The sequence below is a fragment of the Panthera onca genome, chromosome B1 (genome assembly GCF_046562875.1).
Source record: "Panthera onca isolate mPanOnc1 chromosome B1, mPanOnc1 haplotype 2, whole genome shotgun sequence".
Taxonomy (NCBI): domain Eukaryota; kingdom Metazoa; phylum Chordata; class Mammalia; order Carnivora; family Felidae; genus Panthera; species Panthera onca.
In genome coordinates, this window is record NC_138342.1 from 189,781,213 (window position 1) to 189,798,256 (window position 17,044).

Below are 17,044 nucleotides of genomic sequence, written 5' to 3' on the forward strand. Positions count from 1 at the left end.
GCCTGCTTGGGATTCTCTCTCTCCCTTTCTCTGCCCCTCCCCTGCTCAGGCGCTCGCTCTCTCTCTCTCTCTCTCTCTCTCTCTCTCAAAAATAAATAAATAAACTTAAAAAAAAGAAAAGAAACTGATCAACAGGAAAGGTCAGGAGAAAGCTTCAAGTCAGTCTCAGAAGCTACTAGAAGTGAAAGTCAACTTCACTTCTACTTGAAAATCAGCAACCAAGGGGGTCTACTTGAGAAATCAGCAACCCAGAGGCTAAAGATGCTGGGGGCTCTCGGACTTCTAGGGCTGGATTTGAGATCCCCTTGGCTGTTGAATGAGTCTCCTGGGTGGGATCAAGGCAGAGGGCCCGTAGTAATCAGCGTGGAGACCAGGGAGGGACGTTTATTCTCCCAGGAGGAAGAGCCAGGTTCCAAGCTTGCAGACCCCGCGAGCCAGCATATCCTAGGTGCTGTGTACAGCTCACTGGCACTAACTCCATGAATTGGCCCAGAGCTGAGATTGCCCAGGTGTAGAGTTGACCGATCAGGAATCCCATTCTTGCCATCACCACCTAACCATGGCAGAGAGGAGCAGTCACCCCCACGGAACTACACGGGGAGAAAACAACACCCCTGCCTTCGTTGCTTCTTCGAATAATTCCACGTCCGTGAAACCCATCAAGACGGTCTTTTGAGGCACAGGAAGTTCCAAGCTCTGACAGGTTGGAGAGGAAATCGGTTTGAAATGCTTTAAAACTGAGATGTAACAAGTTTAAAAGTTTAGATTTTTTTTCTGGAGGGAAGAGGGAAAGGGCAGGGTCTGGGAACTTTAAATAAATATTATGAAATATTAAATAAATATTCTTCAACATATGGTTTATAAATCATATGTGTTATATGATTCTGCCTCCTACCTACTCTGCTTTCTTTCCCTTGCCCACAAGGGCTGGAAACCACACACATGATGAACTGGAATATCGAGTTGCAACCCAGTTTGTGCAAAGCCGAACAGCACCACCCGCCCAGCGGCTGAGCGGAGCTAGAACTCTGGAACAGCTCTGTGTCTACACCGTGCTATTTCCAACACATCCGAAATGCTAGCCACGCCCCACCCACCCCCCACAGCCTGTCGCTGTGCTGAATATGAACACGCGAAGACCTCCAAATAACCCAACACTCTATACGGGAGCGTAATCTTTTACACATTCGTTTTGCTTTGACAGCTGAATGGTCCCAACTGCATACAACCCAGTGACTCACAGGTAGAGAGTCGCACAGTCACGAGAGACTCAGATTAGCCCCGGCCTGCAAGCTGGCCCCTCAAGCAAAGTGTCTTGTCCCGAGGCACACCAGAATGCAGGACGAGTCGGTCCTGCACTCTGTTTCCCAGAGAAGTTTCTGTTCCTGTTTCTCTGTTTCTAGAGAAGTTTTTCTTTTCTTCTTTTCAGGCAACATGACAAAGCCATGGAAGGCTGGGGAGTAACATCATTACCTTAGAGCACAGCATTTAGAGAGGGGAAAGATGGGGGTGGGGGTGGTTGTGTGTGTGTGTGTGTGTGTGTGTGTGTGTGTGTGTGTGTGTGTTTAGCAAAGGCACTGGGCTCCCCTAGAGACAAGAGGCTGCAAAGAACTGGAGTCTAGGAAAGTGGCCCCAGGCTCAGCCTCTACCTGGTGTAACCTGCTACCACATTGCTCATCTTGGCACCACTCACACCGTAGTCCGCGTAAATGGCCTTGAGCTGCAGGGGGTGGCATTCGCATAGTCTATAATGTGAATGGTGCTTCTGGAGTTGGGCAGTGGAGGCCCGGGCAGGATGGACTCAGGCCAGTGCGGTTTTCTTGTGGGTTCTTCACACTGCCAAAGTTAACAGGGCCACCAGAAACCCTCCTGGGAATAGTGGTTGGAAAGGTGGAGATCCACAATTTCTAAAACTAGTCAGGGCTTGAAATGAGAGGGGGCGGGAAGAGAAGAAAAATAATATTCCAGACGTTGCTTATTGCCTATGGAAGGCAGTGAGATGATTTAGGCTCTCTTGCAAAGAAAAAGAAGGTGCCTCCTTCAGCCAACCTGTGCGTTTTAAGAACGTGTCTCGTTACTTTCTTACAAAGTAGACTAAAGGAGTGACATTTGTGGACCAATAGTCGTCCAGCCTGGAACAGTCTGGAACAGTTAAGACCATCTTGCGTGTAGCAGCTTATTCATAGAAGAGTGTGACTCAAAGGAATTATGAATTTCTCATGGTATGTGTGTTTAGGCAAAGATGTATTATTATTTACCTTTCCATCAGCCCCCAGAGAAGGAGTAAGTTTAGGCTCCCTAGCTCACCTCTTGGTTTCTGCTCAGTTCTATCTCAAATTCCTAGCTATAATTGGAAGAGTACTTAGAGTTCTCACACGTAAGTGTGCAAACACAGGCACACACGTTTCTCCTGATCAGCACTGCTGGTAGAGTGCCTTCGTCTTCTCTGCTGTTTAGTCTGAGAAGCAGAAAGAAAGGGATACAAGATAGATAGGCTTTCACAGAAGGCGGTTAATTAAGATGGACCCAGGGACAACATTTCAGCAAAGGGTCCCGCTCAGCCAAGAAGCTGCATGTTTCTGTAGGAAGGGCTAATCCAACTTCCGTGCTTGACCTGGGCGTTGCCATCCAGTGCTCATGAGGCTCTAGGGATCCAAGTCGTATCCGTGGGAGACGCCACCTTAGCACCTGGAGAACTTCCAGTGTGGAGGAAAAGAGAAGAAGAGGATTATTTGTCCTCAACAGCCAACTGCTAGCACTGTGTCAAAGGGCTCATTGCCATCGGCCCATTTTGCCACCTCTACTGTGTTACGTAGATGTCGTTCTCCCCCCGCCCCCCCCCTTAAGAGGAGGCCAGTGACTCTCCCAGAGTTACGCACCTCGCCCCGGGGTCGCACACAGCTAGCAGGTGGTGGAGCCCGAGCCCAGTTCTTCATGAGAAGTGCCTGAACGCTTCGGAGTCGACTTCACAGCTGTCCTCCTGGTCTACACCCTTACCTGCAAGGTGCGCTGAAACCGCATCAGGTGGAGAGGATGTAGGGGGTGGTCCCCTTGCAAGCCACCCCTGCGTGGCTGCGCCGGGCCTGGGGCTCACGAAGGCCTGAGGCGGGATGGCGGCCTCGGCCTTCTGTTCGCCATGTGACACGTTCAGCAGCACGCAGCCCCCATCACGAGCGACTTCTGCACCACGCACCGCACCTGGGGCCTGCGAGGCCGCACCCCTGCCCCGCAGCCACCACAGGAAGCGGTTTGTGACCGCATCACTGAATCCATGGCGGAAGCTCTCATGGCGGCACAGGAACGCTCCCGCGGACAGAAAAGAGGGGCGTGAAGAGCTCGTCCAGGGGGCAGGGGGCAGGGCAGCACCGTGTGAGCCCTGGCAGCCGGAGGCGGCCTTGACGGCTCCCGGGCTGGTCCCGGCAGACTGCCTGATGCGGCCTCTCCGAAGGGCTGGTCAAGCGACAACCGGGCCGTGGGAGCGGTGCACGCGGCTGCCGTCCGTTGTCAAGCTCCAGGCTGTGCAAGACAGCTCCAAGGGAATCCTTTGGGGATCCCGGGACCTCAGTGCCTGCTGGTGCCTAGAAAGGAGCGGACGGATGACCAGATGTTCTTTCCACAGGCCACCAGGCGGCTGGTCCAAATGTCCCGGCCTTCGGCCCTCCTCCTCGTGGACTCTGAGGGAAGGGGCTCAGCACACAGGGAAAAGCCATCCGGGGGCATCTGGAAGGAAGAGAGGCATTTCTCTCCCTTTGGCCAGGCGTCAAGCACTTTACAAACCTCAGCTCATTTAAAACTCGGTGCAGCCCTTTGTGGAGGTTTTTCACATGGCAAACTGAAGCTTGCAGATGCTTTTGCTTTTCTTCTGAGACCTCCAGGTTAGCGAGGTTTGAACCCAGATTTGTCTAATTCCAATTCCCTATCAAAGTATAATTTTCAAACCTAAGCCTCTGTCATGTGCTCAGTACATACGAATGCGAGAATTATGCCAGAGTTCAAATTACTTTATTGCTGAGGGAATCAGGAGATGACAGGGCTGGTTAACTGCAGAATATGAGAAACGCACACACTCGAAGAAAATGAATGATGGAGGGTGATGGGATGTGATTATCGTTAGATGCAGAAATGCTTAATAACTTAGAGGACAGTCCAACCATGATCTTTGGGACTGTTTTCTCCATCAGGCAAATGGAACCTTCATCTTGCTGCTTTCCTACAGGTTAACAGCTAAGTTTACACAGTCCGGGCTCTAGTTGGTCATAAAGTCTGGTGACCTGTAAGCAAGTTTACTAGACCCCATTCTTGTAGGACACAGGAAAGACAGGTAGCTGGCTTGGGGGGCCTAATTTCTAAGTTTTGGATCATTTTTCTTAACTGTTGATAACTCCAACCATTCCTTTGAATTGCCCCCCCCCTCCCACCCCTGTTTCTGTCTCCCTGATTCTTCTCTTTCCAACTCACTTCAGTAAGGAAAATGGATGTGAGATTATGAACTTTTACACGGAGGAGAGATCTGGACAGCATCCTGAGATGATAGGGGATCTGAGTGTCCCTGAAACTCCAAGGCTGGGAGCCCCTTGCAGTTCTCAAGTACTGGGCTGACAGCCACATGTCCTTTTGGCTCCGTTCCTGGACCCCTGAGCTGTAAATTATAAATGGCCAACAACAGGTCTGCAGGCATTTCCAACCATCACTCCTCACCCAACTGCTCCGTTACAAATGAGCCGACCTGTGATGGAGACCAGATCCATGTGGAAAACAGCTGGCGACCAAGAATTTGTCCGCTAAACTCCAAACAGGCGAGAGCTCTCAGCCCTTGAAGACCCAGGTCCCTAATGAATTGATGAAACTCCAACCTAGAAATCTTTCCCAAAGGCACATTTATAATCCCTGAATTGCCAGCATCCCAAATCCGGTGTTCCTGGCACCTGGGGTTGACAGCTCCCTGACACAAAGCCATCAGCTAAATCTGTGATACTTACCGGCTTTCTGGTCACATACTGATTTGTGAATCCGGTGAAAAGCCTGAAAGAAACAAGCCAAGTAGCTGCGGTATTAAGGGAGAGATCCAAAATGCAGTGACCTAAAAGCATTCCGTTGAACTTTAATGCAACGGTCAACCTTGTTTGTGAAATTTCCCCCACCACGCAAGCCACACCTTGGAAGTGTGTCCACTTGAACACAGGATATACGGCACGAATCTGCACATTTGGGAAGCTACAGATGCAAGAGCATAAAGCAGCTAAAGGCTGAGGCTCAGCTGAGGGAATGACTTTATGGAAGTTTCCATTCTGTTCATTATTTCATCAGTATAACGAACACAGGCCTCAAACAAGTTTAGGGATGTGTATGAAAATGCCATTACCTAGTGAGAACTTTCACACACTGCCCACACACTTATAGGACCCTGAAGTGACTTTTAAAAAAATGTGTTTTTTTTTACTGTTTACTTACTTTTGAAAGAGAGAGAGAGAGAGAGAGAGAGAGAGAGAGAGACAAAGCACAAGCCGGGGAGGGGCAGAGAGAGAGGGACACAGAATCTGAAACAGGTTCCAGGCTCTGAGCGGTCAGCACAGAGCCCGACGCAGGGCTTGAACCCACGAACCACTAGATCATGACCTGAGCCGAGGTCAGACGTTTAAGTTATTGAGCCACCCAGGCGCCCCCGAAGTGAGTTTCTGTTCTCTGCTGTCTATAGATGGATTAGTCGTTCACACATTAGCGAGTCTGAATAATGATAATATCACTTGTGAAAAACACCTAACCCAATCCCCATTGTGGAGGAGCATGGTAATGGTATTTGTTAAAGAAGGTCCAGTTTGCTTTGTTCTAAAAAGAGAAAACAACACTTAACTAACAATTTCGCTTAACTTGAAACCAATTTGCCCTCAAAATCATAAATGAAATGCTCCTGAGGGCATGTAGTAGCCCGGGACGGCATCATTAAAGAGTGTGCCCTCTTGGCAAGTATGACCATAATGAAGGAAGACGCCAGGCAGAGCATCCTCTGAAAACTGCCCCCCAGGGCGGCGAACGGAGGAGATGCAGACTTCCAAAAGGCCAGGCTGGTAGAATGTTCTGTCCTTGGAGGCGGAAGGCTCACATTTCCATTACTAGCTATGTCTCTGTGAGGCCTTGAGTAAGTTCTAGAATCCTTCCTGGCCTATCTCCTCATCTGCAAAATGTGCAAAGACTTTTCTGTAGGGACGTTCTGCACAGAATTCAGGGGCACACCAACCCACAGGCGCGCAGGGCCGTAGCTCAAGAAGGGACTCGGTTTCACAGTGCTGCCTCACACTCGGCTGTCCTGGGGTTGGCGAGATTCTTACACGAGAATAAGGACCATTTCCACAAGAAGTCTGAGCAGCACTCTGCCCCATTGGCATAGGCTGTCGAAGTCTTCCAGAGTCCTCGGTGGTTGTGGTCAGGGTCTTGGCGTCAGCCCGGTGTGGGTTCGAGTCCTGGCCCCGTCTTCCACTGGCTGTGTGATGCGGGCGACTGTATGGAGCCCTCTGTTCGGCGTATTCCTCTCCGAAGGGTTGCTGTGAGGGTTAACTAACACAATGCAGGAAAAGCCTTGAACGTAGTGCCGCAGAGCAACTGCCATTTCTTGAGCACCTACTGTTCGTAGACATCCAGCTGGCAGTTACAGAGCGCCTCCTGAATGCCAGAGACAGTAGGCTAGAACTGAGCCACGGGGCGGGATGACTGGCCACCCCCCTGAAAGAACTTCACAGCTCAGAAAGGGAGAAGGAACATCGACATATAGCACAGCATGGAACAGCCTCCCCAGGAGATGAGCCCGGAGCGCTACGGGAGCACCTGGAGGGCCGCCCAGCTGAGCCTGGGGCATCGGAGCCAGCTTCCCGGAAGGGACGACATCTCGTCCGAGGCCTGGCAGGTGGGCAGGAGCCGTGTAACTCCGGTGGTGCAGACCATGCTCTCCAACTTCCGACGGGATTTTCCCTCCTCCGTGGATTGCAAGACCCGCGACACAGCTGGCTCTGAGGACACACCTTCTCCCGCTCATGTTTCCAAGTGTTGGGGCAGCCACATCAGGAGGCACCGTGCCAGCTCATTTGTGCGGGTGCATTTAAAGTACGGTTTTTCAACAGACACAAGGCAACCCACCAAGAGTATTATCAGCCCCTGTAAGGTCTAAGGAAAAGAATTCGCTTTAATTTCTTTCGCATTTGCTTCCACTTTTGCCAGTTTCGATTACCGCCCACCGCCACCACCATCATCATCATCATTGGCAACGAAGATTGTTGTTCTGTTCAGCTGCTTCGGGGCACTTGTAGGCAAAGCCCAAGCTGGGGAGGGAGAGGTGGCAGAAGGCACTGGGTGGAGGAGGGAGTGCATTCCCTGGCATTTTCTCCCCTCCCTGACTCCATAGGCCTCCGACTCCAATTTGGATCACTAGTTCCTGGTCATTCTTAGCCCAGCATCAAGGGCTCGGATAATTGGTACTCTGTCGTTATTACTATTATCAGCACTCTGGCCAAGACGGTTTTTCCAGAACCAGCATCTTCCTGGGACCCACAGAAGTGTGGTCACTGTTAGAATTCACTCTATATCCACACTGGAGCTGACCCTTCATAGGGTAAATGTCCCTACAGGGTAAGTGGCTACCGATGTCAGGCCCTGAACACTAACCTGTTTGCATCCCACAGGGTTGCCCTATAAACCTTGTTCTTATTCTTGCCAGTCAGTTAAACACACAGTCTGGTGTTATATGCAGACATTTCCCTAAAGTCTAGCAGTAATCGAACAGTCATTATTTATTTATTTATTTATTTATTTATTTATTTATTTTTAAATGTTTGTTTTGAGAGAGAGAGAGAGAGCACGCGCACGTGAGCTGGGGGGTGGGAGGCAGAGAGAGAGGGAGAGAAAGAATCCTAAGCAGGCTCCACACTCAGACAGAGCCCCATGCGGGGCTGAGATCAGGACCTGAGCTGAGAGTTGAACACCCAGGCTCCCCTGGAAGGAACAGTCATTGTTTAAATGATTGCCTCTAGTTGTTCTGATCTTCCAGTGGCAGCAGGTGGTGGGGCGGAGCTATGCGAACTGTCCCCTTCCTGTTACCACACCTTCTAGCTCCTGGGGCGTGGTGAGCAATGCCACAGCAGCCCGGAGGGGAGACAACCCACAGACGTGCTCTCTGACTGTTGCGCTGAGGTGCTCAGGACTGGCCTGTGTGTTTTGTTTTGTTTTGTTTTTTAACGTTTATTCATTTTTGAGAGGCAGAGAGAGAGCACGAATGGGGGAGGGGCAGAGACAGAAGGAGACAGAATCCGAAGCAGGCTCCAGGCTCTGAGCGGTCAGCACAGAGCCCGACGCGGGGCTCGAATGCACAAACCGTGAGATCATGACCTGAGCTGAAGTCGGACACTTAACCGACTGAGCCACCCAGGCGCCCCATGGCATGTCTCGATGCAGTAACTGTGTCTCTCCCTTGGAGATCACCTCGTTCATTCTAAGGTGTCGGCTTTGCCGGGCCCACAGGTCAGGGTTTGGGGGATACACCAGTGTCGCCGCTGCTGGGCGAAGGGGGAGGAAGCTGGTGGGCGTCCCCCTTGACTTCACCTCTCTCCCCCTGCTCCCTCCAGGAGTGGCCGGGCCGACCTGGCAGCCATCTATTATGAGCGCATTGATGTGGAAGGCCACCACTACGGCCCCTCCTCACCGCAGAGGAAAGACGCCCTGAAGGCCGTAGACAGCATCCTGAGGCACATGACCAAGTGGATCCAGGTAAGGCCGAACCGGGCCCACTAGGCCGGTCTTCCCTCTCGCCACTTTCTTTCTGTTTGCTTGGCTGTCATAGCCCTCAGCATCTTCCTTCTTACTGTTGTTAGCTGGCGAGGCCGGCACAAGGCTGCGACGGGTCTCTTTTCTTCACACGACCCCTCTTCAGACACCAAGAGATCCCTTGTTTCACCGCCAGGCCCGCAGGACTGGAACGACCAGATTTGCATTACTACCTGGAGCTGGCGAGATGGCCCAGTCCTTTATCAGACCTAACAGGCCTGGTAACCGGGTTCAAGTGGGCATGGAAAACAGTACTGGGTTCTGTCCCTGATTCTGCCACCCCCTTGCTGGATGACTTTAAGCAAGGTATTATTTGTTAAAACCTTCTGAGCTTTATTTTCCACATTTGTAAAAATGGGTAAGTGACAGTCCCCACAGTACCACACAAGCTTGTTGAAAGAGCCAAAAGGAAATGAAAACAGAAAGGGTACCTGGAGAGGCAAAAGCCCAGTAGGAGTGGGGAGTGTGCTCTCACAGTCCCCCTCCTCAAAGTGCTTCTGTGGTGATTCTGAACTGCCCTCATCAGGGCAGACAAGTACACGATTCAGTTTACAACTGAGGACCTCTCCTTTCCCCTGTAACTTACAGTTTAGAACACTTCTTTAGGGGCGGCCTGGGTGGCTCAGTTGGTTAAGCATCTGACTCTTGATCTCGTATCAGGTCTGGATCTCAAGTTCATGGGCTCATGGGATCGAAACCCCGTGTCAGGCTCTGTGCTTGGGATTCTCTCTCCCGCCCTCTCCCCCCCCCCCCCAATAAATAAATAAACTTTAAAAAGCCCACTTCTTTACACGATTTCCGGAGTGAGAGCGTCTTTCCGTGGGCCGAGGGCGCTGTCCTGACGGCCTTTGTCCGCCCACAGGAGCTGGAGCTGCAGGACAACCTGGACGTTATCATCTTCTCGGACCATGGGATGACTGACATTTTCTGGATGGACAGAGTGATCGAGCTGGACAAGTACGTGAGCCTGAGCGACCTGCAGCGAGTGAAGGACCGAGGGCCCGTCGTGAGCCTCTGGCCAGCCCCCGGGAAGCACTCCGAGGCAAGGAAGCGCCGGCCGTGGGCGGAAAGGGGGGGGGGGGGGCGTGGGCGGAAGGACGGGCGGGTCCCACGAGGGGAAGGGAGAGCTCCACGCCCTTCTTCACCGTCGCTCTGGGCCCCACCTTCGTCCCGTGGCCCTCGTGCTGAGGTAGAGCCGAGCCAGGAGCTGGGCCTCCGGTGGCCGTGCCACTCACTTGACCTCTGCCCAGTGGCTCGCCCTCCTGCGTCTGCCTTCTCTGAAGCGGGCACGATGGCACGTGCCGCACGCCACGTCGGTGGAAATTCAAGGAGGCGAGGGGGGTGTGCAGTGCTTAGCGCGTTAAGCCCTCCGCCCTCCGCCCTCCGCCCTCCGCCAGGGCTGTTTTATGACCGGCCAAGACGCAGCACTTCCCAGGCCACCCTGGGGGACAGCGGATGCGTGCAGAGAATGCTCTTTCTCTGGAACAAAGCTGCCAGTCTGATCTGTTTTCACCAGGGACGTGGACATAAGGATGTGATGAACGAGCAGAGGCCGAGGCCCTGTGTGCCACGGGTCAGCTCCTTATCCAAGGAGCCACACCGCTTGGGTGCAAATCCCAGCCCTGGCGCGGACTGCTGTCCCGCGGCCCCCCTGACCTGGCCCCGCTGCTGCCTCTGTGCCCGGGCCCATGGTGGTGTCGTCACAGCCGCCTCCCGGGCTGCTGCGAAACACACGGAAGCAGGCTGCACCCACCCCAGGGACGACGTACATGTCCCTTGTTACGGCGATCACCATCGCGAGGGGTCGTTCTCAGGGGGGCGTGTTGAGGCCCCACAGCGTGCTCCCCACAGGGACCGCCCTCCAGGAGCTCAGCACCCAGAGAGGACTGGACCTCTCCTTACCCTGCTCCGCAGTCATTATCTGGCAGTTCTTGCTAAATCACGACGAGAAAGTGAGGAGCAAGCGGAACCGTTGGCCGACCGCTTCGCCCCACGTCGCCCTAGTCCCCTTAAGTGTACGCGTTGGGGCTTCTGCCCGCTCCCAGGGAGAACTTCCTGCTCTGGACCCGGCAGCGGATCTCATCCTCCGGGGAGGCTGGGGCCGCTGCCGGTGGAGGTGCCAGGAACAGGCATTGGGCGGCCCGGTGCCTCCGCCCACGGCAGGGACCTACTCGGCGATGGACGGTCGTCGGTATCGATGGAGCACTTCGCACAGCGGGCCGGGGTCTCTCCGCTGGGCCCCGTGGCCCCCTGCCACATACACGCCCACCATCTGTCTGTCTGGGGGTTGCCAACACCGTCCCCAACAGCGCCACCCCCCCTCCAGCCTTGTCCCGTTTCCTAGGTGGACGCCCCGTTTTGTCAAGTTCCGTGCGCAGGGGGCGGAGGTGCCGAGCCGGTTTGCCGTGTCCGCACGAGCTCCCTCGGTCTGAAGCTGTGACGCGTGCTCCACACACTGGCAGGTCCCACAGTAAACGGCTTCTTGCGAGGAAGTTCTGCTTTCTTGGCAAGGAAGAGCATCCGTAGCTCCCATCTGGCGCCCAGGGACGCGCCGCCCCCAGAACGCTTGCGCGCCGGCAGCTTGCGGGCCGGGAACAGCTTCTTCCAGCGCGGCGTTGGAGCCAGGCGGTGCGAGCCGCCTGAAGCAGTTGGTGGGTCGTTTGCGAGTGGGGGCTGTGTTTGGGTGACGGCTTGTCACGTGACGGACACAACAGTTTGCGAGTTCTGCTGTATGTCATCAGATTTTTCGCTTATCCCAAATCTGTGTGCAAACGCATCCGCTTTCCTTAAGAACCGTGGCTTTTCTCCCGTAGGAAGTCAAGTGGGGTCATCAGAAACCCTCTGCTAAACAGCCTGAAGGCTAATTATACTCCAGATTTGCGTTGATAAACTCAATTCTATGTTCAGTTCTGCCCAGGAATATATGCCCGACTTGGCAAAGGGCCAGCAAGTCCGGCTCAACCAGTTGATTTGGATGTTGGCCATAAGTGTTTCAGCTGCTGCTAAATATTGGAAATAAGTACAGAGTTTACACCCTCATCATGAAATGAGTAGCGTAGTGAATGGCAGACAATCACTAGAACTTTCAAGATTCAGGTGGAGGTAAGACGTGCTCTAGGTCAAGTCAAAGAACAAATCCTCTTTCTTTGATCTTAGTGGTATTTAACATCAAGCAGACCAACTCCTCACTTGCCTTTTAATTTTACTATAGAGTTTTGGACATACACAAGTTTTGTAATTTGTGTATTAACTATTGAGTAGACAAATTATTATAAAATTATTATAAAATATCAGAGTATAAAGGGGCATCTTATGTTCACATGACCACTGCTCATGGTATCTCCTGTATGTCTTCCCAAACCCCATCACCCTTTTTTTGCCCCCTCGGAGGAAACTACTCTCTTAAATTATAAGGTATCATTTCCTTAATTCTCTTTATGGTTTTACCATAGATGTCTTTAGTTTTATAATTATTCGGAGCTCAGGTAATAATAACAGTCCTGTCTGTATTCGTCTGCAGCTTGCTTTCTTTTCTCAAACTGAGATCCCCGAGGCGTCTCCAGGTGTTCTATGAGGCTACAATCCATCCATCTTCGTTGCTGTATAGTATTCCACTGCAGACCCCCACCTCCATTCATTTTCTCCCTTCTGCTGCCGCTGGGCATTTGGGCCGTTCCAGTCTGCAGCATAAATCCCTCTTCCTGTCTACAGGTGCACAATTATGAAGCGTTGTCACTAGATCTCTAGAGCTAACTTGGCAGGTGGGGGGTATGTGATCTTCAGCCTTACTAAATAAAGTCACCTTGTTTTCTGAGACGGACAGAAGTTTCTCATTTTTATGCAGTCAGACCTGTCAGGTGTTTTGGTAGTTTCTTTCTCCGGTCTATAAAGTTCTCCCTCTCCCCCAGGTCCAGTAAATACTCACATGGAGTTAAGAGAGAGAATGCAAAACTGGCCATTCTTGTTATCTTTGCAGGTATATAACAAGCTGAGAGCAGTGGAACACATGACCGTCTACGAGAAAGAAGCCATACCCAGCAGGTTCTATTACAAGAAAGGGAAATTCGTCTCTCCTTTGACCTTAGTGGCTGATGAAGGGTGGTTCATAACTGAGGTAATTATAAAATTATGGCACTATGTTCACTAGACAAATTCTATCAAACAGCTGACGGTAAATAATTACGCAGCTTTTGCACTTAAAATGTTTTGTTTTCACTTAAGTGTCCTTCATGGCATTACTTTAGAGACTCCAAAGTCTTGGTCAGGTGACTTTGTGGACACAAACCGTAGACTTGGCCCCAGAGGCACATTTAGACTTCCTGGCTCCAGACTTGCTATATTTTAACAAACTAGCCTTAACTCGATTACCCAGGCTTGCACTGTAACCTATTCGGTTTAAAGCAGAACGATTACCGTGAACCAAAGCAATCGCTTTAGGGCGATGAAGACCAAGGAGGGGCTCAGCTTTGCTTTCTCCTTGAAGGGAAATGTTCGGCAAACAAAACCCCACAGATCCAGGTCCCCAGTTGGCCCACTTGATTTTACCGAGGAGCTGACCTTGCCTTTGGGGTCCAAACTCTGATTGCCTCGTGCACGAATGACGTCAGCAGTTCCTGCTCGCTGGCCTGGACTGCAAGCTCTCCAGGCTCGGGGATCAGCTTCTGATCTCGGGCCAGTGTGGGAAGGCTCTGGCCTTCAGGGAAACCAAGGTCAAGACGTGTCTAGAATCGGTTCGTGAAGAGGGTGTGCGTGGGTTACCACAGACATTGAGTTTGAGGATGGCTTGCAGACAGCCCAGACTACAGGGCAAAAGAGAATGGCAGGTGTTGGCACATGGGAGCCGTTGGTCGACATCAGTGAAGTATGAGGACGCACGACTAGAGTTATCTGCCGGAGAGAGGGCAGGCGGTGATCAGCAGAAACACTGGTCAGGCAAATGGGTGGAGGTCTAGGGACCTAGGTGTGGGAAAATGGGGGTTCCCTGGCATGAAAATCGGTGACTCAGGAGGACTGAGTCATTCCTGTGTGCTCTCAAAGAGAAGCATCTGGTCACCGAGGAAACAAAACAGACCCAGTTAGAGATGTCAGTCTGCACGGTCCTGAGGCCAAGCTGGGCTGTCTAATCACACTTTGGCTTCCACACCATGTGATTGTAGAAGTTTCCAACAAGGTCCCTCTACCTCCTCCTGCTCCCCTCCTCTGGGAACCAAAATGCTTCTTCACTTTATCACGCCGTTTGACATTTACCTGGAGCGTGATTCTTCTAGGCTCCTGGCATTTTCATTTGTAATGATTTTCTCGCAGCTTTGCATTGAACACACATGCAGCCAATTGGGTCAGCTGGGTGGGTGCCTGCACGACTTTATTCCGTAAAGCCAACTTGGCAAGCCACTCACAAGAGCTTACAGTTTGAAACTCTCTCAATTTAGGAAATTCTGGTGGAATTGCTGAGTTTCTCAAACAAAGAGATGATGACGGTCCATCTGGTTATCTGTCACACGTGTCTTTGCATGATTATTTGCATCTGTTGTTTACCTTCTCATAGTTAGCTGAAGGCAAGGGCACTGAGAAGCTGGCTCATGGTAGGGAGGGATTACCGAGGTGATCTGGAGTAATTTACGGGAAGACAGTCTTAGTGGGAAGAGTGGGGAGGCCGGAGACACTGCCCAACTGCCGAGGTACCGTCTCAGTTCCAATGGGGGAGGCCCTGAGCCCCTCCAGTTGGGTAGGATGGGCAACAGTGAAGCTGCTCTAGCTGTAAGTGCTTTCTAGAAGGTGCGCATCGTGGCAGTAGCACATCCAGCAGGGAGATGCACGTTGCTTCAGTGAGTGACTAAAACATAGCGATGGGGGGACCTGGAGGTATCGGCACGATGCTCTTGGTTATAAGCCACAGACTAGTTGAATAACTGTGCCTTAACTAGTAAAGACTTCCTACCTCACATAACGGGAAGTCTGGAGGTAGGCGGTTCTAGGGTTGGCTCATCCAGCAGCTCAATCACGTCCATCATATCAAGGCCCCGAGTCAGCTCTTCTGTGGTTCTTTTGGCTTTCCCTTCAGGGTCACAAGACGGCTGCCGCAGCCCCGAGCATCACATCCCCGCAGGTTCTCCCAAAGCAGGAAAGAAGGGGTGTAGCTTCTCGTATGTCTCCTACTTTTATTAGGGAGCAAAAAATACATCCCAGAATCAGGGGCAGATACTGGTTTCATGGGACTCTCACAGTTATAAAATTTGGGGGGGTTGTCTCTCTTTAAGAAAAGAATACATAATTATAAATATAAAATTAGGTGTAGGGACTTGGAAGAAACCCACGAGAGTGAGAAGCCTTGATGCATAAGCTTCTTTAACTGCACTGTACATCCGCTTCTGCCCAGACCCCACTAGCAAGCCTCCCCCTGGGTCTCATCCATCAACTCAGCAGCGTGGCTAGAAAATTCCTGCCTTGAGTCCGCTTTGGTCCTGAGATCTAACATACGCTGCAGCGTGGACCAAGGCACCACAGTCGCAAGACAGAAGTGATACAGAGGCTCTGGAATGAGGCACACGAGTCCCTGAAACTTAGATCACAAGGAAGAGGAAGTGAGAGGAGAATGAGGACAAACTTGGTGACTAGCTTGCGGTGGCCCGCTCACAAAGCCCGGTGACAAATCTGATGCGGCCTCATCACCGCCTCCCCGACCTCCCAACACCCCTCCCCTCTGCACTGAGGGTCCAGGTATCTGCTCTTCTGCAGGAAGCCGGTCAAATCACGTGTCTTCTGAGGGCGAGCCACATGGTAATTATGCACCATATTGCATACTGTGTTACATTATGTTATATTTTGTACATATCACATGATTACACACATACGCATACATATGTTTGTGTAAATCAGAACTAAATCAGTTAACAGGGGCCGCCCAGTGTTTCACTGTATGCTTTTAAGAAGTGGGGGAAGAAGCCACAAGAACAGAAAGGAAGAATGTTTAACGATGGACAATCGCTTGAAAACCTTTTTGAAAAATATAGAATTATTTCCAAAAGGAAATTTGAGATGATTTTTTAAATATTTTGAAGCAGAGAGTTTTTTTGTTTTGTTTTGTTTTTTAAGAATGAAATCAGAAGTAAGATAAACAGGATGTGAAAAAATAAGATTCTGGAAAGATTAGTGTTGACCCACCAAATACAGGGACCATCACTGTTAACTCACCCAGCTTTAATTAGTACTGACCGGTGCTATTAAAAGGAATCGACATTGACCACACCTGGTTCACTAGAAACTTTACAACGACTCCTCCCCCACAGTTTCAAGGACACGAATACAGTCATTGCACCTTTTGCAGGTAATAAACCCATGAAGAAACATTTCTTCTTAAAATTTTGGTCAACAACAATAATAACAGTTATCCTGAATGAAGTACCTCCTGGCTACTGCGTCTGTCCCTCCCGATGAGTCTGCGTAGAGGATATTGTTAGTCCTGAAAGTAACGCACCACAACGTAACGTGGGACACTAACGTCACTCTAGCTTCCTAGCAGCCAGCTCAGAGATGGTGGCACACTCAGTTACCTTAGTGTGACTTACAGTGTCTGTGAGTAACATAAAACCATGAAATGTTTCCCTGGCAAATCATGGTCGTCCCTGAGTCCTGAAAGAAATTAGGTGTCTTTCAGTGACTCCTTTTTGTACCTCAGTTTCCTAGATTGAATGAATGCCTTCATTTTACTCCCCTCCTTGAATTTATGGATTTTTGTCCCAAGACTCACAGGTGAAAATTAGAATTTCTGATTCTCCCTTGATAGAACATAGGGTTTTATCTCTTTGTTTTCTGAAAAACCCTAAAGACGCATGTCCATCCGTTTCCCTGCTGTCTTAGACGTTCTTCTGTTACACCTTTCTGTTGTTCGTTATACTTCCTTGACTGCAGAGAATCGAAAAACTCCATTCTGTATCTTTGCTCCTGCTCAGAGCTGGGCTGTCGCTCTCCCCACGTGGTAAAAGAACGTTGTGTTTTGCTCTGTCACCTGCACGGCAGTGCGGGGCACAGGTGATGACGTTTCTGAGCTAAACCCCACTTGGCGTCTGCAGCAGGACCAGCTTCTCAGCCCGGAAAGCCGTCTCCCTGGCTCTGGGTGTGGATAGCAGAGGAGTCTTTTTTCTGGTTTAGACACGATTAGAAAAACAGCTGAGTCAGGACGATTTGGTGCTGGTTGGGGCCAATAAAATAGAGCCGCATCTCCCCATCCTGCCTGTCT

At 51.1% G+C, this 17,044-nt stretch overlaps 1 protein-coding gene and 1 long non-coding RNA gene across 2 annotated transcripts in view; one reads left to right on the forward strand and one right to left on the reverse strand.

The window, feature by feature from the left end:
• The window catches only part of ENPP6 (ectonucleotide pyrophosphatase/phosphodiesterase 6), a 144,974-nt gene that overhangs the window by 110,159 nt on the left and 17,771 nt on the right, over window positions 1–17,044 (forward strand). The window contains exons 4-6 of the mRNA XM_060652895.3: window positions 8,610–8,751; window positions 9,671–9,850; window positions 12,785–12,922. Of these exons, the coding sequence (XP_060508878.1) occupies window positions 8,610–8,751; window positions 9,671–9,850; window positions 12,785–12,922 (460 nt within the window). The remainder of the gene's footprint in view (window positions 1–8,609; window positions 8,752–9,670; window positions 9,851–12,784; window positions 12,923–17,044) is intronic.
• LOC132691521 (uncharacterized) lies at window positions 2,492–3,609 on the reverse strand. Its single transcript, XR_009615837.3, has 2 exons — window positions 2,880–3,609; window positions 2,492–2,696 (listed from the first exon to the last, which is right to left on the reverse strand). It is a non-coding gene; the product is annotated as an uncharacterized LOC132691521 (long non-coding RNA).